General features: G+C 40.7%; 1 protein-coding gene across 1 annotated transcript in view; it reads left to right on the top strand.

Annotated features, from left to right (window-relative positions):
* The window catches only part of PLB1 (phospholipase B1), a gene marked incomplete at its 5' end in the record, with an annotated part of 96,033 nt that overhangs the window by 31,718 nt on the left and 37,798 nt on the right, over positions 1-26,517 (top strand). The window contains 18 exons of the mRNA XM_082048934.1: positions 5,921-5,989; positions 6,793-6,873; positions 7,666-7,732; positions 8,457-8,515; positions 9,566-9,639; positions 11,007-11,050; positions 12,553-12,661; positions 13,576-13,627; positions 15,956-16,036; positions 17,549-17,614; positions 18,307-18,407; positions 21,358-21,439; positions 22,082-22,186; positions 22,867-22,962; positions 23,422-23,493; positions 24,085-24,144; positions 24,550-24,610; positions 25,322-25,380. Of these exons, the coding sequence (XP_081905060.1) occupies positions 5,921-5,989; positions 6,793-6,873; positions 7,666-7,732; positions 8,457-8,515; positions 9,566-9,639; positions 11,007-11,050; positions 12,553-12,661; positions 13,576-13,627; positions 15,956-16,036; positions 17,549-17,614; positions 18,307-18,407; positions 21,358-21,439; positions 22,082-22,186; positions 22,867-22,962; positions 23,422-23,493; positions 24,085-24,144; positions 24,550-24,610; positions 25,322-25,380 (1,338 nt within the window). The remainder of the gene's footprint in view (positions 1-5,920; positions 5,990-6,792; positions 6,874-7,665; positions 7,733-8,456; positions 8,516-9,565; positions 9,640-11,006; positions 11,051-12,552; positions 12,662-13,575; positions 13,628-15,955; positions 16,037-17,548; positions 17,615-18,306; positions 18,408-21,357; positions 21,440-22,081; positions 22,187-22,866; positions 22,963-23,421; positions 23,494-24,084; positions 24,145-24,549; positions 24,611-25,321; positions 25,381-26,517) is intronic.

Raw genomic sequence — 26,517 nt, 5'->3', positions numbered from 1 at the left:
TTCCTCAAGAGCTGGATGTCCTACCCAGCTGAGGAAAGCCAACACATGGTGCCTCCTAATGAGAGAGAGAGTGTGTCTGAAAGAAACATGGATTCTCTGACCCACTCAGGCTTGAACATGATGACCAGTTTGGTAAGGGGCTGTTTCCTTCTGCTGGCTTGAATTGAGGACACACAGCATTTGTGTGTATGATTGAGTGGATGCACATGCAGCTGGAGGGGTTTGCATTTTAAAATTGATGACGGCAGCAAGTAAAGAAATGGGAGTTGTTTTTCAATATGAATGGGACAAAAAAGCAGGTGCATATTTTGGACTCACCAGGCCAAAGTAGGATGTTACTGCTGAGTGCATATTATGTTTGGATATTTGGATATGCCCTGATATCCATAGGTTTTGATAAGATGTTGATTTTACTATTCCTCCTGACTTAGAAGCTTTCAAAATTTTCTGCCTTTTTGGTTTTTTTTTCCTAATAACCTTCTTATAACATGTATAATCATCGTTTTTTAAAAAGAATCTGCAATGGCCAATTAAGTTAGATTCGAGATAAGACTTTTTATTTCTTGTTTAGCGGTCCACATGTTAATAATATTTTTTATTTGAGAGCACTTACTGTTCCTGTGTCTGTTCAAATTATCCTAAGCATGAAGGGGAAAAAAAAAGGTCTATACTGTGACCACCTTTCAGTAAACAGCATTTGAAAAAAAAAAAAAAAAAAAAAATCCATGCAGATTCACCACATTCTCATGTTTCTTTACACTATTCTGGCAGTAGTAATGCGGCTGTAGCCTCGACCATTTAAAGAATGAGGCTTTGCAGGAAGAGGCTTTTATTCAAACAGATGATATAGCTAGAAAAATCACACAGCCACTTTAATAAAAGATGTTATCTTTTAGCTAAAGTTAGTAGGACCTTAGTTAATTAGTAGGAACCAAAGAGTTAAAAATTGATCAGCTGTTGAAGATCTAATCTTGGAATAACCAAGATCTAATCTTGGTTATCTCCTTTACTATTATCTTTGACATTACTCATGAAGATGTCAAAGTTCCTACCCCAGTTATTCTATCATAAAGTAAATGCCATGATAAGATTCATGTTGGTTTCTTTATCCTTCTTTTGCCTTAGTCTCACTAGGCAATTATTTTCAGTATTCAAATGAGCAAAGTAAAAACTGAAAGATTCCTGAAGTGTGAATTAAATATTCTCTCTGTTTTGGGGCAGTTCTCTGCAAAGAAACTGAGTTACTTTAACTGCCCATGTTTCGATGTCCCAATCAGTGTAGGAGATGGTAATCTAGGTAACTATCACCTAAGCATCATCTGTAAGACACTAGAAAACAGTTGCATATCCTCCTCAGATACGAAACATTATAAATATTGAAGCTAGTCAGGAGCAAGCCACACAAAGAATGAACATCCAGTTTCTTGTGAAAAATGGCCCTTCGCATCTGCTTAGCATGTTTTTTCCATCAGCAAATTTTTGACATGAAGTGCTGAATATGTTTTCAGCAGAAAATGAATGCTGTTGACTGGAGAGGGACCGCAGTGCCACCAGTTCGCCAGCCTATTTTGTGCTTCACCAGCAGGAATTGTTTGGGGCCAATTGAACTAAATTTGTCAGATTCTGAGATGCTTCCAACTGTTGCAATAGATCAGCCTGAACCAATACATTTTCTAGGACTTAGCAGCGGGAAACTGACCTCCAGCTTTGACTAATGTCCTTCTCTTCTATTAGGCTCTGCAATTAGCAGCGTTCATGTGCTTCTAATGGGCTTTGCTTTCTCTTTTTTTTTTCTTCCAAGTCTGGACTATAACACTTTTTCTTTTTCCTGTGGCCTCTTACTGTCTGGCTTTTTAGATTTCAACTTATGCAGAATCCAATAGTAGGCATCTTGAATATTCTTTATATCCTAAATATGAAGGAGAGCTCAAATTATGATAGTATCATCCCCAGCCCAAAACAGGCATATTGCCTCCTCTGAATCCAGGTTCTGTAGAAGGGGAGAGTTAAGCAAGATTAGCCTAATTAATTACTGCGTGGAAGAAACATACAAAGGAAAATTGAACTAGAATCAAGTTAGAATAATTCACACAGAGACTGGAGATGCAAAGGGTAAGGAAGACCCTCCCATTGAGTCATGAGGTTTGCAGTGGGCTCACTTGCTTTTTAAACTCCTTACAGACCTTAGGTGTGGCTGGATTCAACCTAGGTCTCAGACCTGGTCAACAGTTTATGTCTAACGGAAGAAATACAAAGAGTAAGGAAGACCACCCTTTTGAGTGATGAAGTTCAGAGTGGACCCCCTTACTTTCTGAACTCCTCATGGAACATAGGTGCAGCAAGGTCCAATCTTAGTCTCAGACATGGACAATGGTTTATGCCTCATGGAAACATACAATATTTATAATGTTGAGTAGACATGTAGATTACTAGTGTTTCATTAGTGTCATTTCATCATGCTATCAGTCACTTACTGAGGGTCTGTCGTGAGAAAGCAATCTATCTGTATGCCTTGGGTAGGGAAGGATTTATTAGTCTCATATAAGGAATTTCAGACCTTGCCAGGTGTCTTTGCTCAAAGGGAGAGTCACCTTGCATATAGTCCAGCTGCAATTCAGGGAGAGCTCAAATTGTACCCAATGGTAACAATAATAGAGTGAAGTAGCTGATTGCTAGTCGATAGTATAGACAAGATAGATGTCTTGGTTTTAGCTCTGGTATCTTGTTCTGTACTTTGGTTACCTTGCATTTTTGATCTTCCAAACCACATCTTGAAATATTTTTCCAAGGCACCTTCACTTACTTGTACGTGAGCCAGGAGATTTCCAGCTCGCAGGCTCACCGCAGGCATAGGCTTGTCGCTCCTTAGTCAGCCTGAACCCAAGTATGGCTATGGGTCAAGCGTATCTGTCACTCTGCCCTCGCAAAGTCTTACACTTAGCTTGCAACAAATTCCTTCTGCGTCTTCAGATGACATGCTTTTGTTTGCAGCTTCTACCAGCAGAAGAGCCCTCTTCTTTCCTTCTGCTTCATTTTTCTCTCCCTAACCCTTTTCTGTGCAGGCTTCATTTGGCCTCCTGGTCTCTGCTCTTGAGCATCCCATTCTTTGGTGTGTTGTCTCCATAAAGGAGATAAATATCAACTTTGCTTTATTTCAGTGTTTTTCCTTAGTGTGATGTGGTTCCTCTAGAAAAGGAACAGCCTGAGTGATCTGGAGGAAGACCAAAATGTGGCAAATATACAGCTTTCTACTGTGTCAAAGGGAGACTACAGAAATGGTAGTATTCCCTTCACAACTCCTTTTCCCGTTTTCTCGTGTCCTCTCTTATTTACTAGAATTTTCTTAGTACAGCTGCTGATCATCAGAAAGGCACCTCTCTAAGTAGTTTCCTTATCTGCCTCTAATGGTATTCTGCCATGACGTAAAGCAGATGATATGAAAGATGTTTTCAGTGTGAGAAGCACTGGTAGGTATCCTTGCACGGTAAACATAGCTCTAGTTCTACTGGGGAGTAGAACTGCTGACTGCTTTAAAAACAACAACAAAAAAAACAACCCACAATACAGTATTTGGAACTGATAGGAACTTGGGATCATGACCTGTCAAGCGGGAAACACAGCAGAATGAGGAGGTGCTTGAGAAGTGGATTCAGAGAGTTTCCCTCCTCCTTGGTACCAGCCACTTTCTTGGAATGATTACCTGCTTATTGAACAAAGGGCAAAACCTTGACAATCTAGTGACAGCTGAGAGTAGCACTGAACTTCAGTCTGGCTGAGAAAAAGCTGAGCTAGCAGCTACTAAGGACTTGTCCAAGGCATGGCTGCCTATTTTACCAAAATGTTTCTAGCTATCTAGGAGCAATGCAGTTCATAGGCTAGGCACATCAAAGAACAGTCAGCTAAATGACGTAGATAGCTAGGAAAAGGTGAGAGAGGTAGCTTTGATGTTTACCACAGTGAGCCTGATTGATTGATTCTGGCAACTGCCTACAATTTTACCTCTGGAAATATATCCAGGGGCAAAACTCCTTCTTGTGTGTAAAGAACTTAGACGAGAAGTTCTTGTTCTTGTGTTTGGCATTCTTTTGTGGAACAACAACAACAACAAAAAACTGGTAAAAAAAAAAAACAACAACCCACAAACAAAAACCAACAAAAAACCAAAGCAAACAATAACACAACACACAAAAAACCTTTTAGCCTACAAACAAGACAGAAACTGAGACCAGGCAAGAACCCAAATGGGAGCAGCACGGCAGGAGGCTGCCTGTGCCTCTCTGCTGCATTCAGGTACACTGACTTAGTAACCACTGCAGTACCAGGGCAGACCTGCACCCTAACCTGCCTGGTGACAGATGTGCTGGAATTCAGGGGAGGTCTGAGCTTCGCTATTTTACATATTTCAGTTTATTTCTTTCTTTCAAAAAATCACGGACTGTTTCCTCAAATGCTTCTTTCAAAGAATATCTACTTCTCTAAACCTCTTCTCTATTTCTCTGAATTTTCCCTTTATTTTTATTGATGGAACAGCCAAAATAGAATATAACATTCCTGCCCAGAATGTATTGATGACATCAAGCCTGTTATTGCTGTGTTTTCCAATCCCTTCAGTCCTGTTTCTTATGTAGTCTGCTGCTTCTGGCAGCTGGTGCAAGCTGAGCAAACATTCACTGAGGAATTTAAACCAGTGGCCAATTCCTTTGGGTGTGATTGCAATTTAATTAGCACCCAGCAAGGTATCTGAACAGGTGAAGTGATTCTCCGTGGTATTTACCACTTTGTGCTGTCAGTATTGAGTCTGGAATCATTCCATAATTTTTCATTAACAACAATCCCCTCTCCTTCTTCTTAGAACAAAGCCAACAAATATAAATATTATCGAGCCTCTGTGCAGAGTTGGAGTGTGCCTTTTGATGTTGTCTAACATATATAAAAATGTAGATAAGGAAGCAGTTCTGGAAGGTGGGATAAATTAGCAAGCTTTAAGTTGCATGGGCTAGAGCCACCAGAGGATTGGCGTGTGACATTAATGTGTTACACGCCATGTTTCTGACTTTGTTGCAAAATGACTTTGCTGCAGAGGCAGTACATACAGATAGTGTTCATAAAACAGAAGGGAAAAAGTTGACGCAGCATGAATGTATCAACAAATGGAAGATTTTTAGTTTTCCATTTACATTGGGGATTTTGTACTTTATGCTTCTAAGGTAAAGTGATATGGACTTACCCAAGACTTCAGTGCATAATCTGAGTTAAAGCTGCATTTTCCAAGGAGTTTCAGTAATACTATTTTCACTTGAAAGTTTCAATCCACTCAGGGTTGCTTTCCCTCCCACACAAAAGCCTCTATGTTTCTTTACACTTTTGTATGAAAAATATGAATTGTAAACTGTATGAACTGTGGATGGGACCTGGGAGGACAGACGGATTGCTGCAAGGAGATGTTACCTGGCAGTGGAGCTATGGCAACCCACCCTTTGCTTTCTCATACCCAGCTGGGAAATAATACAGTCTTGAAAATAAGGGGGGAAAACAATCATGAGGATGGTTTAAGTTATGCTCTTCTAGAGTATGTCTACAGTTACTGTGGCTGAACTGATAAATAGTGAGTTGACTGCAAGTAGTTGAGTGCTGTGGTACGAGATCAGTGCCCTGTGGGAAAAAAGCTTCCAGGGCTGGCATTCCCTAGAGCAGAGTTAATGCGTGGATGGTTGTTTCAACAGTGATGGGATCACAGTCTGAAAACAAGGCTCTCACATGATCAGTTCCTTGCTTTTGTAGGTATATATTTATCATAAGCAAAACAAGTTTATATACATATATATATGGACCTGATGGAAACCTCCAGGCACTAGAGCGTTGCTTCCCTTCCCGCCCACACACAGCATGTGTACAGTTCCTCTGTTCTCTCCTTTTCCAGATGGAGCCGGTTGGACAAAAACAGCCTTACAGTGACACAGAAATGCTTCAGGTCCACTGTCCATCTCAGGTAAAACAGTTTCTTTATTACTGTGAGATTTTATTTACTCTTTGCAGAATTTCCAGGCTTTCAAATGCTGTTATCATCTTCTGAATTTCTTAGGAATGTGCACTTGCCCAAGATACTACAGTGTTTAAAAATTCAGTGTTCTTGAGGTTCATTCACACAGGCTCTTTATAAAATAAAGATGAAACTCTGAAAACAAGAACTTTTGGCAAAAAGTTGAAGTATTGTATTGTGTCATATTTTTCATTCAAAGTATAAGTAGCTAATCTGAATTTATTAGTTGTGGATATCAGAGTACATTATCAGTATTAAAATCTGTATCAGCAATAAAGTTGAATCCATGTATGTTATATAATTAAACTTTTCTGTGATTTTATTTTGTCCTCTGTCAGGTTTTAGTTGCTGGAGTTGTCAATAGCCCTGTAGCATCTTCAGGGTCTGAACATCTTGGGTTCAAAGAACAGGTTCTTTACTGATTTTGCATTTAAGCTCTGACTTCAATAATTTGATAGTGATAAAATATTACTGGCATCCAAAAGCTTTACTGAACAGCAATTAAAGCATCAAAGAAATTGAATTATGTGTTTTGTTTGATGTTAGGTTTAAGGCAAGAGGTGGTGCTGTGCCTAGAGCACACCAGGGCTTAATTTTCAGGTCTAACCTGGTTTATTTCACTAGTGTGATGTTCATTCAGAAATCAATGCTGTAAAAAATTTTATTCTCTTGGAAAGTCTAACCGGAAGACTTTAACATCAGCTGACTGTATTTCCATTAGTGTTGGTAAACGTACTCTCTTCACTCTACAGGAAAATCCGTATTTGTTTACATATAGAAATAGTAACTACTCATCTTCCCTGGAGACTTCAAACACCAAAGAAACATCTCAGGTATAGTAGGACTGTTTGCATCATCTGGACGGAGTGTATTCCAGGGAGTGGGCAGGTGTGTGAGAGTGTGTTGTAGCATAATTAAATAAGGCTACCTGGGAAAACTAAATACAAAGCACCAGCTCTTAATTTCAATGCTTGACAAGAGTCAGATGTTATATAGCAGATTTTCTCCTTGGTGGATTTTGTAGAGTGTGATTTAAGTTAGATGTGTTCAGTTAGTCTAAAGTAAGTCTTGCCTTCACTGTTTAGAACTTTTTTAAAACATCTGGATAACAATGTTGTTTTCCCTGGGATAAGAAGACAGTGGAAATGGGGCCATTCAGTCCTACTTTGGAGAAAGCCAGATCAGATCAGAATGACACCACTGTGTGGGTCCAATTTCTTCTTGTTTATACCATAGTAAAACTGCTGACAAAGGTATGGTTTTGTGTTGGGATATTTCAGGCATGTCCAAGCAGTTTCTTGCAAAAAGATGTGAGCTCACCTACCTCGAGTACAACTGCAAAACGTTGCGTAGCTGAACGCAGCATGGCACAGAGTCTGAAATAGCTGGCCCCACTGGTAGGCAAGAGCTGTGCTGCACTAGCGTGGCCAGGCGACTTCTGGGCAGGCTGAGCTTGTGTCTGACTTCAAAGAGTAGTTGTAGGCATGGCCTGAGGACAGGGCTGAGCTGAGTAGATGCATACAAAGTATGTGGGAAACTCATTAATCTAACGCTCTGAGACAGAAGTGGTTTATCACAGCCAGAGTATAGTGAGTCGGATGTGAAGTCGTGCCCTGTCTTTGCAGGAAAGGACTTACGGAGCAAATATATCCTGTTCTGACCGGCGTCCCTCTGATACAGTTCCGGTTTCAGGTACAGACCTATGCAATTTTATTGTAGAGCTACTTCCTTTGATGATAGAAGGGGAACAAGAACTTGGCTTAGTTAGGAAAGGTACACTTTTCCTTGAAGCAGTGCACTCTATTGACTGTGGCTTTTATGTTGTTCCAAAAAGGGTCTTAAGCAGTTCTATGGTGAGGTGCAAGTTCTCCCTCAAGGCTGGTGAAAGCTTGTGCAACAGCACCTTCCATTTACAAACAAAGAAGGGACAGTGGGAAAGACAGGAGGTAGAAGACTGCTCCAGTTGCAGAGGTGGTAAACTGTGCATGTATGGAACAGGGGCTCTTGTCAGTGCAATCTGGGGAGTCATGTGGAATTCTGTCCCCAGGCGGGTTTTGTGTTCCCTCAGAGGCTGCGACAGTCCCATAATTTTCACCCTGTGCTGGCACTGGAGCTGTGCCTGCTTTTCAGTAGTTTCTGCTGGTTAAAAGGAATTTGCGTAAGCAGAGATGCAAAACTGAAATCTTACTGCCTCCCTTGTTGCAGTAGCTGGTGCCCAGCCATAGTACCAAGAATAATTTCTGGTCTGATGCCTGTTGGTGTCTGTCATTCTGCGCTGATGCTGTCATAAATATTAAAATACTGTATTTGCAATGCTTTATGCTTATTCTAAGGAAAATTGCTGATAACCATCACAGTTTGAAGTTTTCTTTCTTAACTCCTTCCCTTAAACTACCTTTATTTTTTTATTTATTAGTTCATAATTTGAAACCGGCTGATATTCGGGTGATTGGTGCCCTGGGAGATTCAATCACAGTAAGTAAAGATCACTGGATAGCCATCGTTAAAGCAAGTAACGAAAAAGCATTTTTTAATTTTTAACCTGAGAGATAGAATACGTGCAGTTATGCCCTATTGAGCCAAACACATTTTTCAGATATTCTTTTCCATACTCCACTTTGACTGACTGGTAATCAGATCACAAGTCTTATCTGAGCGCACAGTTCCTGTTTAAAGTCCACAGAGTGCCACAGAAGGAAGAGCTGCAAGATTAGACTGTGTAGCAGCAAAACCAGCCTGCTAGAGGGTCTTGCAACAATTGCTTTTCTTTATTGATTCCAGGCAGCTTTGAAGGTATTGGCCTCCAAAGCTATTAGTAAACAGCATGAATAGAAAGAACAAATTCTGCAGCTAATTGTGTATATGTGTGTGTATATGTATATATATGGTACTACAAAAGCATATAAGGCCATATCTGTTTATACTAACTAAATATTTGAGTAAAACTGCAACAGATATCAAATGCGTCAAATATAACTTAACTTGAGATTATTTTTTAATTCAATTCCTGGAACTATGTGAACTCGTTACCCCTAAACTGGCTGTGATTCTCCAATCAGTGATGACTGCTTCACTACTTACACCATAATTAATGTTTCTTACATGTTCTGTGCTTATTAATGCATTAAATCCTTGTAGCCTCCTTTTTTGAGGAAACTAGGGGAGGGAAGACAGAAAATCACTGTATCACTTTCTAGTGTGAGGAACATTATAACAGATTATTTGTTCAGGACCATTGCCATCTTATTTATTTCTTATGTAAATTTAGAATTATATTAATATTTTGAAAATTCTCAACCAATTTTTCTAATCAAGAAGTTGATAGAAGAAGGTAATTCACTGGAGTAGAGTTAAAATACCCTCAGTCCTTGATCCTCTTGAGAACAAGGATCTATTACACTTTGGGAAGATGGTGTGGCTTGCTTCATTAACATCCTCTTTCATTATTTTAATTAGAATCAGTCAGAGAACAAGTTACTGTAGCAATTTTTATTTTCTAAAGGTGAACTTGTCTTCTACTTCCAGGCAGGTAACGGTGCAAAATCCAAACGCTATGATCTTCTGGATGTCCTGACTCAATACCGAGGTGTTTCTTGGAGGTGAGTCCCAGTAATTCCCCCACAATGGGAGGGGACCCATTTTCTTGGGGTTTGATATGCTTACCTGTTTTTTGTAACAAACAAAATGTTGTGGAGAGTGAATTTGACTTTGAGTTTTGCATGGAGGTACATGGTTGTACTTTTACTGATGATAAAGAAAATATTCAAACTAGTGCTGATCCAGAGTACGATGTAGCATGGCTGGAATACGCCTCAATATGTGGATGAAATGGGGTCCTTGTTAAGACAGTCCCTTTCTCCTCTCACACTAGTAGCTATTGCAAGGGGGACTCCTAGATCCCAGTGGCATTGCACCACTTATGCATTCTGTGTTTCTGTCCCTGTTCTATCTATACTTTGTCTGTTCTTCCCCATGGTGGCCCACTTCACCTGTTTGTCTCATTTAAAATCAACCGTCTATGAAATGTCAGAATGGGGTCTTTTGTGCTGCTACTGTCTCATACACAGTGCCTGTTTCCTTAACCCTTCCCAGTATTGCTTACATCATTCGGAGCAGTTTATCAGTTGAGCCAATACAGACTCTTACACATGCAGCATTTTACTAGACAGGTCTAAAAAGCACTCTGAACACAAGCAATCATGTTTACTTATTATTTTGCTACTGTATTACTTAATACCAAACCTGTCAGGGTGGTTTTCTGTTTGTCATTTATTATCCATCTGAAATACTGCAGCTCTGTAAGAGGTCTAAATTGGTACAAGAACACTTCAAAATCCTCTGTTCCAAATTAAAGAAATACTAAGGGTGTCATAAGTGCAACTTTTTATATTTTGATCTTTAATAATGTTCTACTGACATTTGGAGGGAAGAGTGCGCTAGCATTCTCTAGAGCATGAAAGGAGGACAAAGAGCACTCAGACATTTGGTGAATTATACCAGTCTAGTAGTATTCTTCCAACTGAGTGAAATAGAGGAGGAAGTTATTGAGTATACTTATCACTGTGAAATACATGATTTTAGAATTTGTTTTTATGGACATGAAGGAGTTGTTAACTAAAAATGGACGTAATAAGTATTTTAAGAGGGGCAATAACAAAGATGTCAGCTTGTAAAAATTCTTGCTTATTCCAGCTAGGTTTCAACAGAAGTTAAAACACCTGAGAGAATTGAAAGGGCAGATAGTGTACAGGGCTTTTAATATAATTATTATGATTATGACAGAGTCTCAGATTTCATGACCCCATTGGTATGCACACAAGAGCTTGCTTTTACTCAGGTACAACCATCAGGAAACGTGCTGTGTACATGTGTAGAAATCCCATAAGGGGGAGCTGTCTTACTTAGTCCACTGATTTACCAAGTCCATATCTTGGAACATCTTTTTCTTGTTCTTTCTTCTTAATAGTGGTGGAGGAGATGAAAGCTTAAGCACAGTCACAACATTAGCAAGTAAGTGCCTTTTTCTGTAAACTTGATATCTGGTGCTGTTTATTAAAATGGCTGTCATTACAAAAGAAGACATGAAGCTTTATGATTTGTAGCATGACAGAACAGATCCCTTTGTGTTCAATGGCCAGTGCTGAGTAAAACCTGTGTAACAACCAGGCTGTAATTTGCTGTGCTTGACTTAACTACATATCTCGTAATTCCTAGGGGTTTGGCTGGTTCAGTATTTTTCTGTTAGTTTTGTCCAAAATGTGTTGGCGATAGGTGAATCAAAGATTTTAGGTCATAGCCTAAAGGAACTGTTTTGACTGTATGGGAAAGTGGCTTCAGGCAGGAGCAGAATCATGTTACAAGATCAGATTTTACATACTTTTTAGAGGTCAGGGTATTTTAGATCTGGGGTGTCTGTATGGCTGGCTTGTAACGAAGGTATAGAAGGGAATCCTAGATATTTGAGGTTAATACATCTGAGGAAATCAAGCTAGAGAATTTGATTCCAACCCATCTGCAGTTAGAGTATGACAGCATAAGAGTCTCCTGCCTGAATGTAGGGTTGCTGAGCTTCACCAGGCAGAATTGCATTGCTAGGCAGGATATTCACATTAGGTCATGAGGTATCTGTTAAGGAAGCTTCTTTTCCCTAGGTTTCCTGACGCAGAGACTCAGGCATGGATTCCAAAAATTCTTCTTAAATAACTAACTTATTTGCCAGGTACAGCGTAGAGCAGATCAAGCTGGGCACCTCTGAAGTGGGACTCCTAGCCAAAAGAACTTCAGGCAATGACATCCTCGCAATCCAAGCCTCCCGCCCTCCTCCACGTCATTCTGGGACAATTACAAAATTAGAGTCTGTGCTCTCCCTGTTCTTCATTGGATCTCTTCATTTTTGTCAGGCGGGCTGTTTCTTATCTCTGCAGGCAGTTGTCTGTCTCTTACTGTCCAGCCTGACAGTCAATCTGGGTGCTGTCCATCACTTGCTATTTTGCACCTGCAGCTGGGATGGTGGAGAGAAAGTTCTTAGCAAAAGCCAAAACATTCTTCTGTTTCTCCTCTTAGACACCGTTGTGTTCCTTTACTTATCTCCAAGGACGCAGTTCCCCTTATCTAGTAGCCTGAACCCCTCTGAGGCCTTTTTTACTTAACTAAGCAGAAAGTTCAAAAGTTCACAAGTTCACAGCTTGCAGTCTAAGCAAACTTACTTATGTTAAGTGAATTCTTATATAAGCAGTTTCTAAACAAGTACTATAAGATACAGTATGCACAATAATCCCATAAGCTAAGTCAGTCTACTCCCTAACATATCTGAATTAATGAAACTCGGAAATCTTGAAGACAAGGGAGTAGTTGTATGGTGACAAATCTCCATTTTATTATACTTAAAGATTAATTTTTCATAGGTATTTCTTAAAGGTTTTTAATGGTCTTTTACTAAGGTCTGATCGTTACAACCTCATTTTTTACTTGTTGAAGTAAGCAACATTTCAGTGTGCTCTCTTTTTCTGCAGATATTCTTCGTGAGTTCAACCCATCCCTGATAGGGTATTCCATTGGCACTGGAAGGCAGGATACAGATAATGCTTCACTCAACCAAGCTGTGGCAGGGAATCATGCAGAGTAAGAGGAAAACTCTTCTAACTTTAATAGAATGTTGATTTTTCTTGAAAACTAGTCCTAGCTAAAAAAGGCCCAAACTCTGGATTTGGCAGGAGTGCAATAAGGCTGATAGACAAGCCCAAATATATTTCTTTAGCCCATCTCTAATGTGAAGGCCAAGAAATATGGCTGGGAGTGTATAATGTTTCTAATTTGTCAAATGAAGCAGCAGCAACAGCAATGCTTTCTCTAACATGACATAGCATGACATATTTTACAAGCACTACTCAGAAAGCTTCACATCCTTATTGCGAGGCAAAGAAAAAATATCCCCATTTTATAGGAGGTATATTCAAACCCCCTTGTCAGTAGGACCAAGGGTTTGTGTAGATAAACTAAGAGAAAATTGTGAATTGCTTATGGTCAGTCTGTGGCAGAGCTGGGAATTACCTAGAGAACACTGTGCTCAGTCTTAGTCAAATTCAAATAATATTGTTTTCTCTTGGGAACATTTCTTATGAGTGGCTTGAGGCCATGTAATAACATCGATACATGCACGGATGCTTCCATGGTACATGTATCAATAGCACCTGTCTGATGTTGGGAAGGAGAAAAGTGCATTTATTTTCTGGTAGCACAGTGTATTTTCTATACAGTTTGTAAAAGTGTAACTATGCAGCATTTGCAAAGTGGTCGAGTGCCTTTTGAATGCTAGTTGTTTTCTCATTTTTTTCCATTGGTATCCCAATATATATATAATAGCTTTTTTTCAGGTATCATACCTCTCATTCAATGAAAACTGGACTTTCCCAGATTTCTTTAGTCATCACGTGTGGGATGTCCATTCATTGCCTTTCTCCTTTGCCTTGTTGTCTATGCAGGTTTCCTTTTTTATTTTTATTTTTATTATTTTACTTTTATGTTTTTGTTTTTAGGCATGTTCCTGCACAGGTTAGAAGACTTGTGGACCGAATGAAGAATGATACTGTGAGTTTGATATGTCATTAATATCTTTAGAAAGATGAAGTCGTGTGGCATCCTCAGTTTCTAACAGACCAACAGCAGATGCCAAACATCAAAGCTATGAGTACAGCAACATACAGTGTAATATTCCCCAGTGCGGAGTGTGAGTCAGTACAAAATAATCTATAGCATTTTCTTACATGTATTTGTAGCAGCATGTGACAGTTACTGTCAAATCCAGACAATTGTAATCTTCCCATTTTTACCAAAAGTGGCTGGTAAATTCAGTGCTGTTGCTTTCTCTCTCAACATATGTCACCCTGGAAGACAACAGAACTTTTTCTCTGCTAGGATTTTGCTATGGTACTATTAATTATCTTGTAAGCACATGGGCTTGCTAGAAGTAATGGTATGTGCTAGGATGTTAAGGGGAAGATTTTCAAGTGGCAAATAATGTGGAGTGAACATGTGAACTGAGGAAAGTACTTGTTTTCTTCAAAAACAGTTTAGTCCCTTCTTTCATTTAGTTATCAGCTGATCTTTTACTTACACATTTGTTGTTAGGAATTATTTGATTAATTGTCTGTAAAACATATTAGCTTGATGATTGCTTGCATATTTTTTAACCTCAGCTACTACTTTGAATGTTTGCTATTTGTAATTTGACAAATGCAATCAGTAACCTAAGTTACATGAGATTATTTTGCTTTCCAATTGTGCATTTGGAAAGGAGCCAAAAAGCCTTCAAGAAAGGCTGAGAGAGCTGGGTCTCTTTAGTTTGGAGGAGACTGAGGGGTGACCCCATTAATGCTTATAAATATGTAAAGGGTGAGTGTCACGAGGATGTAGCCAGGCCCTTCTCGGTGACAACAAATGGTAGGACAAGGGGTAATGGGTGCAAGCTGGAACACAGGAGGTTTCACTTAAATTTGAGAAGAAACTTCTTCTCAGTGAGGGTGACAGACACTGGAACAGGCTGCCCAGGGAGGTTGTGGAGTCTCCTTCTCTGGAGACATTCAAAACCCGCCTGGACACATCCCTGTGTAACCTCATCTGGGTGTTCCTGCTCCGGCAGGGGGATTGGAGTGGATGATCTTTCGAGGTCCATTCCAATCCCTGACATTCTGTGACTCTGTGCAGATAACTGTGTGTGCCTGTCTGTTGAATACATATTGGCAAAAAATATTTGCAGTACCTTCCTTTTTGGTTCACTTTCTTGTAAAAAAGATTTCACTCTGGCTGTATATGAAATGATATTAAAAGGGATAGCAGCTAATGATTAAGTGGTTGGATCATTTTCATTCAAACCATTCAAGGTTTCTAGGTATTACTGCTCCATCATGTTTACCTGCTTGGAGACATCACACAACAGAAATGAATGCAAATCCTTTTATTGTAATGGATAAACTTTTTTTATTTAACTAATAAACTCCTTTCTAACTACAAAGAATATTCATATTTCATATATGTCATATATCTTTGATATAAGAGCTCCTTTTGTTTTCTTTTTAAAATACCTTTTAGTGCAGGAGGAAAAATTTCCCGTCTTTTAATTTGGATAAGTATTTTTTGAGACCAAACTACTGAACAGTGTGTTTAACAGCTGGGATATGTTGCCTTCTGCCTTTGAAGACAGATGTCTTTAAACCACTTGAGGCTGATATATTATTGCTGCTTTCCTTAGTGGTGTTTTGCATGGAAATTGAAGCATTAAGATATTGAGTACAACATCAGCTACACGGTACTAAGCTATTTGAACCTTTCCTCAAAGCTAAGAAGGTGTGTGTTTACTGAAGTATAATTACCTTGCATTAACTAAGCCCTTTGCAAAATCCTTCCAGAGGAAAAAAGTGCTCTATTTTTTTTTTTTTGCTAGTGTTAGAGTTATTATTGCCCCTCTATTCTTTGCAGTTTGTCTCACAGCAGGACCAAAATACATTGCTCTCCAGGGTTTTCCAGCAGAATAGCTGCATTATTTGTGACACAGTGAAACATATACCATCATTTTTGCAATGAAGATATATTCCTAGAGCTGCAGGAGGAGTCAGTGTATACACAAGATATTACTAAGAAAAGCATACAGATGAATTTTGAGCAAACAATTGAAGCAAACAATTTTGTGTGTTACTACCGGTATTGTAAACTTTATTTAGATCTTAGTAGTTTCTACATCTTCAGTCATGGCTACAAATTCATTTTTGTTGTGGATGCTTAGAGAATTATAGCCAGGTACCCTGAGAAATGTTACATCTGTGTTTAGTATGTTGCCTGCCTCCCTTCCCCACCCCCACCCCCCCCCTTTTTTTTTTTTTTAATAATAACAACTTTCATTCCATCTCTGTTTGTGTGCAGAGAATAGATTTTCAGACCGACTGGAAACTCATAACACTTTTCGTAGGAGGAAACGACCTATGCCAATTCTGCAGCGATCCAGTAAGTGCCCTGCTGCCTGCAGCATTAACAGGGCCAGCCTGGGTGTGGGGTCATTCGGGTGGCAGAGGGTGAGAGGGCAGAACTGTGTGGGTGAGACAAAAACGAGGTAGGCCTTATTTACACAGCTCTGGAATGTAACTGTATGGAGACATTCAGGTTGTTCAACCTGATGTGATAAATGAAGTTTTATTTTTATAATACCTGTTAACGACATAGTTGTGGCTACTTTATATTGCTGTTAACTAACTTTCTGTTATCTAGTCGCTTTACCATAGGTAAAGGGTCAAGGTTTTTTGCTCTACTATGCTTTGTGCACAGTCACACTCCTGAGTCTCGCTCAGTGCTTTCTTACCAGGTTCAGTGCTATGCGAATGGTTCTACCCACAGCTCATGCTGATGCAATTATTTATAATGTAGCATATGCTGTATATGTATATAATACATACACATACTGTACATAGCCTTTGGTATGTGTGAGTAAAAAGGAGGTGAAAGGCCGTGGCTGACTCTTCACATTGTGATGAGTCTTATGTACTTAAAAGCAGCAGACCACATACTTCTAATTCTGCATAATTGATTTCAGACCAGGAAAAACAGCAAAGCGTCACAGTAAGATGGTTATAAAACAAGGAAGGAGCAAACTGACTGTTCCTGTTTTCTGCTCCTGACCCAGACACAAAATGGCAGTCACTCATGAGTGTGAGTGACAAGGAGATAGCGTGTCTGCATCCAAAGATCACAGTGCTGTTGCCTTTGCATTGCGCAGCTACAAATAGCACCAACTACAATGCCCTTGGTGAGCTGTGATTTAGGAAACAAATAAGGGAACCGTCGAGTTTTGTAGAGTAGACCAGTAGGGATCTCAATGAACTTCTGCTTGAAATTAAATCAAAGAGAATTAAGGCTGAAAATAAGACAGACGTTTCTCATAGAGAAGTTTATTTGACTGTTGACGAGTTCCACAAGCGAAGAAATAAAAATTGCATTACTTGAGAAAATTCAATTACAGGGTTTAAACCACTCAAATGGAACAGGGGAATTTCACCACTGAGAGGCAAGTATGTAAAGTGATTTCATTCCCAGATAAATGCCAAAGCTTTGGCAGTTATTATTTGTGGCAGGTAAGAAGCACACGGGAGGCATGTTGCTAATATTCCATACAGCAGAAACAAACTTACTTTTACACAAACTGATCTCTCCCAAACACAGTCCCTGTTAGTGAGGTGTTAGCCATGCTTTTAAGACTGGCCTGAGCAAGCCTGGGGATGGAGGATATTGTGAAGTCTGATAATGCCTCCTGAATTTGCTCCCTCACTGGTATCCAGTGGCCACTAGATCTTGTGAGTGATGGGAAAGAAGAAAAACAAAGACTGGACAGTTTTGCCTGAGTCTCTCTTACTCTTGACTTAAGAGTTAAAAACATGAATGCTGCTTTGAGAGACCAGCTAGCTGCTGTTGTGCCTGCCCGAGAATGCTGATTGTCAATAGAATTCAGTCCTCTTGCTTCGACAGGTACACTATTCTCCTGAAAACTACACCTATGCTATACAAACCGCATTGGACATGCTTCACAGAGAGGTAAACCAAACTTTTTGTAGTATGTGGGAGTGGGCATTGTGTTCTGTTTGTAAAGCAGTCACTGATTATTGATTAAGAGTTCCCTGCTTTCGTCTGTGGAGCACTGCTGTATGCAGAGACGCTTGCAGGAAAATCTTTGTGAGAGGCAGAGAGGGCTGGAGAAGTATTTTACTGAAGGAAGAAGGATGTGCTCGGTTCTAGCTGATGTGCTGTGGACAAATAACATAAGAAGTATTGTAATGAATTTGAACAAACTTATGGTATTCAATGGCTAGAAAATGCCTTGCTCGTTCACTATACTGCAAATTAGTATATTTTTTGTGGTTGTTGAGAGATTCTGATAGTCCAGGTGAGGGTGAGGATGACGAGAGTACTCAAAGTGTTAGCAGGTGTCTGAGCCATGCTGATAATTATAACAACTTGTTTGGACTTTTTTGAAGCCATCACTTTCAAGCAACCAGCCATCAGCGTTTAAAATGGAACTGTGCAGCATGGGCAGGGGATGTAATCTAGTATTGTATGTGAGGGGGATTAATTATTGAGAAACTCCTTTAAACGCAACTGTTATAAATAATGCAAGCTGCCTGAATCATCGGTCTGCTACCTGAGGTCTGCTGTGACTGTGTTGCCAGGGCAAAGATGTCCCTCTGTGCTTTGGGCACTGGCTATGGGTTTGCTTATTCTCTTGGCAGGTTCCACGGGCATTTGTGAACCTGGTGCCAATCATTTCCATAGAAAGACTTCGGGAGCTGAAAGCAGTAGAAAACAGTATCTGCCCAAAGTGGCTTATGAGGTTGGAAGATGATTTATGTTACAGCTCTCACTGTTGCTCAAAGAAGGCTGCAAGATCTTACTGGGAAACATTTTTCTTAAAGGGATAAGGTTCTAGTATTTCCAACACCTTCCTCTGTGCATGCACATGTACCTCCACATTGATTTCAATGCAGCATTTAGAAATACATGTCTGTCACTCTCTCTCTGTCTGAGCCCTGCTTTTACCAGTTTTTGTGGAGGTGCCATTTAATGACTCATCACTGCAATGAAGCTCAAGCCAGAGCAGAAAGAGCTCAGCTGTGCGGTCTTTGGGCAAAGACAGAGAAGAGATTAAGACATGGGGTTTTCTTAGCTGATCACTTTAAACTAGCTTTATTTACAGATTTCTCTTTCTACAGTCTTAAAACTCTCCTTTATGATTCTGTGGCTTCTGATCTCTGTAATCTTATTGTTGATTATTATTTTATTGTTAATTAGTCTCTCAAGTAGATGTCTGGGATGCTTAATTGTAAAGCACCTGCTGCCTTGTGGCTCAACAGTCCTCCCAGGTCTGCATGAATCTGCCACTGAGGTGGCAGGTCTGCACCTCAGTGAGCTTCTGGTGACTCAGGCAGGGTCCAGTGTGTCCCCCCAGACTTGCTCCTGGCAGGACTTGTTTGGCTTCAGAAAAGCAAGTCTCTGCTTGTCTGGACAGGCAGGCAGAATAACCTTGTCCAGCTGAATGTAGGCAGCTGCTGCTCCTCCTGCTGTTTGGGCTGAGGAGCTGATACTGGACACCATCAGCATGGTCTGTAAGAGTTAGCTTGCAGACCAGAATAATGGGAGGACTACAGGATTTCCCGTGGTCTTGCTGAAACATCTGCTTTGAATCCATCCTGCTGGATCCTTCTGTTGGCACAGATAGTGTGGACACTTGAAGGGCCCCATGGAAGAAGGTGGTTTTACAGGAGGAACATAAATGCAATCCTCTGGCTCTGATTTAAGGGCTCTTTGGTGGCTGTCAGTGAAATATTAACTTTTAAACTCAGAGTGCTGCTGCTTCTGACAAGAAGTTGTTTTTAACAAAAGTTACAGGCTAGAGCATGCGTGTATATCAACATGCAAATCATCAGACAAGGATAATTTTTATAGCCTTTAAGATCTGATTATATCAAGGTACCTGTAACCTTTTCTCATCATTTCAGTGCCATGCTCAATTTGCCTGTCTGGCAGGAAGCCAAATTTAGAGGGTACTTAGCAGACCCTGTGTAGGGTAATAAATGCCATGCTACTGGTTTGAAGAAGGATGTGAAGGAGGCTTCTGATCTTGAAAGCTTGTCTCTTTTTTTCTGAGAACAGCAAACAACCCAAAAAGAGATTACGTCTCCACTAATTTTGCCTTTTTATATTGCTGAAATTCTTCTGAAAAAACAGCTTAGTTTTGTATTGCCTTTCATGTAGATGCACTGCAGAAGTAAAATCTTTTGTTAGCTGCTCTCCCGTAAGGCAAGTTTGGAGGTAGTGGCTTGTGCATACTTTATACGTATCAACTGCATCTCTGCAGGAGGTATTTCTTAAAGAGCTCTCTCAGGGATGCTTTACTATGACCACATGGCTGGATTTATTAAAAGGAGTCCTTTTTCTTATTTGGGTTTCTCAAGTGACAATGAGGTGTGCCCAGGAAGGGGCAGCATCAGAAGAAAAAAGTCATTTGCTAGAAGGAGCAAAATTTCAGTGAAGGATAAAAAGGTGGCCAACATGAATTCACAGAAACTTAAAATAACTCCTGTTGGAATTGCTCTCTAAGGATGGAGATTCCAGCCTCAATCTTGGCATCTGTTTTGGTGCTCTACCATCTTCCATGTGAAACATGCTGCAACTTGTGACCCTCTCAGTTGATTAGAACGAATTTGTGGAAATTCTGTTTTGAAGGATGCCTACATAGTTCTGCAAAAGCAAACCATGTTGTGTAGGTGAACTTACGAACAGGTTTTGTGGTGGACTGGCCACAACTGGCAGCCAAGCACCCACAGAGATGCTCATTCACCCCATCCCAGCAGCCTGGGAGAGAAAACAAGAAGAATGTGAGCAAGAACACTTGTGGGTCAAAATAAAGATAGGGAAATCACTTACCGAGTATCGTTGCAGGCAAAACAGACTTGACTTTGGGGAATTGAACTTAATTTATTGCCCATTAGCATAAATATTTAATTACTGATTCAGGTATTGGTAAACACACACCAAAAAAGATAAACGCTTGAAGTGCCTGTCCTCCCTCGTTCCTAAGCTCAGCTTCACTTCAAGCACCATTCTCTCTGCCTTTTTACTGCCACAGGGTACCCTCTGTCCCTTCAGTGCAGCATTGGTGGCACAGGGTGTTGGAGTTTGGACATAGCAGTATCTCTTCCACTTCTTCCTTCTCGCTCTTGTCCTGTGCTCTGGCATGTGTCTGTCAGATGTACCCCTGCTCTGGTGTGTGCTCATCCACAGGCTGCAGTCCCTTCAGGGAAGGCCTGTTCTGCCATGGAGCACCTCCTCCTCATTCCCACTGTTCTCCTTTCCCTTGCTGGTGTTTTCTGCCCTTTCTTAAGCAGAGGCATCACCATTTCTGCTGAAGGTCTCAGCTGTGCCCTGTGATGGATCTGCTGGAGCTGGCTGGAACAGCAGGGTCCAGCACAGACATTCCTAGACTCTCCTCCCAGAGGTCACTCCTGCTGCCAAAACCTTGCCATGTGCACCCACTATGGGTTTTAGTGTTTTTTTGCTTGTGTGAAGCCTTTTCCTCACTTTGTTTGGGATTTATCCCTAATAAATGTGTTTCTGCTCAAGAATCAGGGCTGTGCAGAAACTCAGAGGTGAGAGCTAATGCTCCCATTGAGTAGCCTTTCAGAGAAATCCCCCTCGGAGAAGTTTTTAACCCCACAGCTTGTCAGCTTGGTAACAAGGGAAAAAAGAGGAGCGAATCTCAGAGCCATGCTCTCATCCCACAGTACGCTGTGCCCTTGTGTTATAAACCCAGAGGACAATTCCAATGAGTTGAAGAAGTTGGTCTACTTCAACAAAATGTACCAGGTAAGGCATGTGGCATTTATTACAGCTTTAATGTAGTCCTGTTGGTGATCAAGGGACCACAAAGGGGCTAACATTTGGAGATGGAGGACAGTTTCCACTCATTTTAATGACATATTAGTAGTTGTGATATTAAAAAAAAAAAAAGTGAGGGGGAGATGAGAGTTGGCTCAAGATCTTTACAACTCCCATTCACCAAAACAACAAAACAGATGAGGAAAGAAATTGTTAAAGAGCCGTAGATAGTAGAGCATGTCAGAGTGTCAGCAGTTTTTTGTTAATTTATCTTGCTGGAAATCAGGTCAAGTCAAAGAACATGATAACTCAGGAACAAACTTTGGACATGGGATGTCAGCCAAACAGAAAACACCTTGGTTCTGGAAGAACATGTTTTTGACAAAAAATCTAATTACTGAGCAGGTTGTCTGCCTGTGTCAGTCAGGCAGCCATCCCCAGGATGCCTCTCTGCAAAGAACCCCGGAATGCCTGTCTCAAAAAGTGGGCTTTTTGTACAAGTTAGGAACCATGGCCATGCCTGGTGTCTGCGCTGGGGAGGTGGAGCCCCTGGCTGAGGCGATGGACCGAGGGACTCAATGAGCTGAACGTAAAGGAAGGATCAGTGACAACTTTTCTTTGACTCTTTAGGAGAGAACCCGTCAGTTAGTGGAGAGTGGAAGGTATGACACTACGGATGATTTCACAGTGGTTTTACAGCCATTTCTGTTGAATGTGAGCATGCCAAAAACACAGGTAAAAACAACCAAAACACCAACCTCTACATTAAATCCTAGTGCAATTCACTGACTTTTTGAAATTGTCTTGGCTGTAATGTGACCAGCAGTTTTCTGGACTAATAATTATTATATTCTGTTGAGTTAACACCTAAAATTGCAGAAAATGCTTATGGAAGAACTTGGAGGTAATGTGCAACAAGAATATAGACCTTGAAGACATGATTTTGGTCACTAAGTCTACTCCACTGCAATCAGACGGCAATGCAATAGATACTTAGTTCGAAGTCTTCACCAGGGAACACTCTGCCTATATCTTCCCATGCATCACAAAGTCCCTTCCAGTACTTCGGTAGATGACTCTTAGTACAAAAACGCATGTGCTTCAAAAGACTATAATGTGCGAATCTCAGGGGAAATAAAGAATGCAATCAATATCTCTTCCCAGGTATTCTGTAACCAGAGTCATAATGGTCTGTAATTTTTTATTACTTTTGAAAATCCTATATTAAAACACTTCAAAAGGCCTCTTGGTTCTGAGTTACTAGTGTTGTCTAGCTTGGTTTAATTCTCTTGGCTTCAGGGGCCTTTGCAGCTACTTTGAAGTCAGCTGGGATATTTCACTGGAAGAGAGGGGGTACAAAGCACAGCTTGTTGCACATGTATTGCCTCTGTGACAGCACCTGTCTCGTTCTCTAGGAGGGGTTCCCAGACACTTCATACTTCGCCCCGGACTGTTTCCATTTCAGCCAGAAGGCTCATTCCCACCTCGCATCTGCTTTGTGGAACAACATGGTAAGATTTTTAAAGGTTCTATTGGTCACTCTGTGTCTGCTCCATCCTTCCCTTGGCTGAAAAAAATACCCACAGGGAACTACCACGTAGCTAGCCCTATCTCTTTTGAATGGTTAAAGGTGTTTACAAAAGAAAAGCATAACCATGTGCAGAAAGGTCACCTGAACTGTTAAACCAGTCATATCAAACCAGTAAATCTCAGGATATGTTAAGGCTTGGGGTGTTTGACTTGTCTCAGGGAGGTGATGCCTGCCTGGCATATTGGTCATCTGGCCATGTTCATGGTGTGTGGGAATTCACCTCTTCAGCACGCAAAGCAGCTATCGGCATGGGTGCAAGTGCACTGCAGTTGTCTTGCTGTGCTGCAGAGGTGGTTTCCAGTGGCTGGTAGCACAGTGTTACCTGTTGCTCTCTGGTACTGATTCACTTTTCTCCTGTGCTGTCCCCTTTTTCTTACAGCTGGAGCCCTTGGGGGAGAAGACAATTTATGAGCAACTACAAGCTGCAATTGTTATCAAATGTCCAAATGAGGTAAGTTACAAGGGTGTCTGTGTTTGCGTAGAGCTGCTGGGGGTGGCTGGGAGTCTGTGTGAGCCTGGAGTGCTGACTCTTCCCTGCATGTTTTGTGCCACTGCCACTAGTAGCAGTATGAGCTCTCCTCCACGGGAGGGAGGGCAGGCTAGTCCCAGGAGTAAGCTTCCTCACAGCCATATGTTGCAGCTGGCCAAAACATGAGGATGGGTTATTTGGCCTACGTAGTCAAGACCATCAAGTATCCACACTGAATGATAGATCTTCAGTGGGGGAAACAAGAGAAATGCTGGCACCAGTCAGCACAGCTCTGCAGAGGTCACTGGGACTACCTTGCAGTGGGAACACAAGGTTCTTGTTAATCATGCACTTCAGGGTCCCAAGGGTATTCTGTAAGTTCTGATTGGGTAAAAATAGTGCCTCAGGTTTACACTATTATTGTGTGAATTTTAAAAATGCTATTTTTTTTTTTAGTCCCTGGGATTCATTTGCATCAAGTTGTTAATCATCTGAAAACCAAAGGCTGGGGAATGGAAATCTGTATGTATTCCTCTGATGCTTCGCATTGACTCAGATTGCCTTATTTCGTAGGCTGAGCCATTCCTGAAGACATATAAGAACAGCAATTACACATACCCTAACCAAACTCCAGTAAGTGTCAACATCACCTTCCCACTGTTACTCTGCTGCGTCTGTTCCTGTATGGTAACCAGATGAGTCATGCTCTGCACCACAGGTAAAATCAGTCTTTGGCCAGATATGTTTGGGAGGCAGAGTGCATGGCAGGGAACAGGAAAGTATTCCTTGAGTTAGGCAAAATGCATGCAGAAACACCTGTAAGAGCACATGCTCAGACAGCACGGTTACCAGTACAGGATCCTGCTCTAATCTGAGCAATACTGAATATGACTATTGAATTGAGTAGCCAAGACCCATCCGGTTAATTGCATGCTAAACAGGGTCTGGTTTATCCCCTTGGCCTCTACTAGGTAGATCCACATTGCTACTCACTGTATTTCCTAGCCAAATACTATTCAGCTTTCTTCTTCTCTTTAGAATTATGGAAGCCAGCTGCTATGCGAGGACAGGTCTCCATCCTCCCCTCCTCCAACTTCAGGTAGTCTTGCCTGTTTTGTGTAAGAGGCTGTATTACTTTCAACTGTCCTTCAAGATTAATTTTTATTTTTTGTTGAAATGACTGCTGAACTGTGAAACGCTGCTCAGAAAATGTCATGTTTTTCAGCAGCTGCTTAATAGATAGAATGCCATACTGTCACGCAAGGTAACATTCTGACTAAGTAGCTCCACTTAACTTGCTGCCAGTGGAGAAGTTCAAAATATCTTGTGATAAAATCTGAATTTGTGTACTGACATAGGCTGTACGTGAGACCACCTAAATCTTGGGGAAGGAAACCGCAACTCCAGCTTCATGCATGTTAGTCTAGGACATACCAGTATTCAAACAACTTCTTATTGTCTTCTCAGTCCTTCCCTGCCTTCTTACAGCTTTAATATGCTGTTCTTGCTTTGTCTAATACTGCATTGTTTTACCTTCATCTTGGTGCTGGATATTGTTTGCAGCTTACTGTTATTTGCTCCTTGCTCTTTCTTTTTTGTAACAAAGTTAACCATTGAGATGCTGAATAATATGCATATGCTGCTTCTACAACCATCTGAGATGAGCTGGAGAGAGGTCTTGTTTTATGACCTGGATATTGCAAAAACATGTCTGAGCATCAGGATGCACAATGGCATGTTTCACAAATACAGTGGTGAAAAAGAATAGCTATGTCCTATCCAGGTTCAGCTGCATCTCTTTCCTTTGCAGTGAATTCTCTAAAACCAGCTGATGTGAAAGTTATAGCAGCCCTTGGGGATTCTTTCACGGTAAGACGATAAGTGTTTTTACTGTTCTCTGCAAACATGTGCCTGCTGCGGTGGAGGGGAAATAGCTGTTGTACCTAGAAGAAGAGATCCATGCATTCATGGATTATAATAGATCTAGAAGCCAGAACAAGAAAGAAGCTGTCAGTTCTCCTGCACTGTTCCCCCCACGCACATATTCACATGCTTTTGAACTCAGGAAAATCACAAGCAAATCCTTTAAAGGGGTACTTAAATGGTTTGCTGAATTTGAGACAGAAGAGGTCAGATGCTGTTGAAACTAATGGGACATAGCACAAGCCTTAGGTAATTGAGTTTTTCAAAGGTTTCCTGAATAGAAACAGATTGTTGAACCTGTTCTTTTGCTTCAGTTCTTTCAGGAATAGAGTGTGACTAAGGGATGTTGGATAATAGCATTTTATTCATTTTAACGTTAATGAGGTAAGGATGTACAGGGGTGAGAGCCCTCTGACATTATCCTTCAGAAGATATTCAGTCTTTCTATTGTGCCTGTGTAGCGCATAGCTAATTTCTTTATCAAGATGTAGTTCTTGCTGGGGATTATTATCTTTGGCAATCTAGAAGGAATAGGTCTCAAGATTCAGACATCTTGTATTCGAATTACATCTTTCTGGCTAATATTTTCACACTCGTCAAAGACCAAAACTCTACAGCCAGCTCAAAGGAAACACTGGGCAGAAAGTCATAGTTGGAAGGTAAGTTTATCTGAATCTGAGCCATAACAACAAGGACATTGTGTGTACAAACCATGAAGCCTTTACAACTATCTGGCAGGCATGTCGCTAAAACTCCTACACCCAGGAGGCTGCTGAAATAAATAGAGGCATTTGAATGTAAACCTACAAAATTGACAAATGGAAGATATTCTGTATATAACTGTGGTTGCTGTATTATAATATCCAGGACCCTGCAGCTGTTTCTGCTTCTAAGTATAGTCTGTAGGAACTGAGAATAAAATCTGCTTTCATAGAATGTGCGGTGGTGCATTGCTGTCTCAGAGCTACACTTGGCCCATGTGTAGTTATTCTGAACACCAGTTTTCCATTAATTCAATAAAGCTTATACACAGAAGAAAATGTGGTATTCTGGTAGTATCTGAGGTAGCAGCAAATAGTGTGC

This window comes from Streptopelia decaocto, assembly GCF_964273445.1.
Source record: "Streptopelia decaocto genome assembly, chromosome: 3".
NCBI lineage: Eukaryota > Metazoa > Chordata > Aves > Columbiformes > Columbidae > Streptopelia > Streptopelia decaocto.
This window is presented reverse-complemented; position numbering and strand designations above follow the sequence as displayed.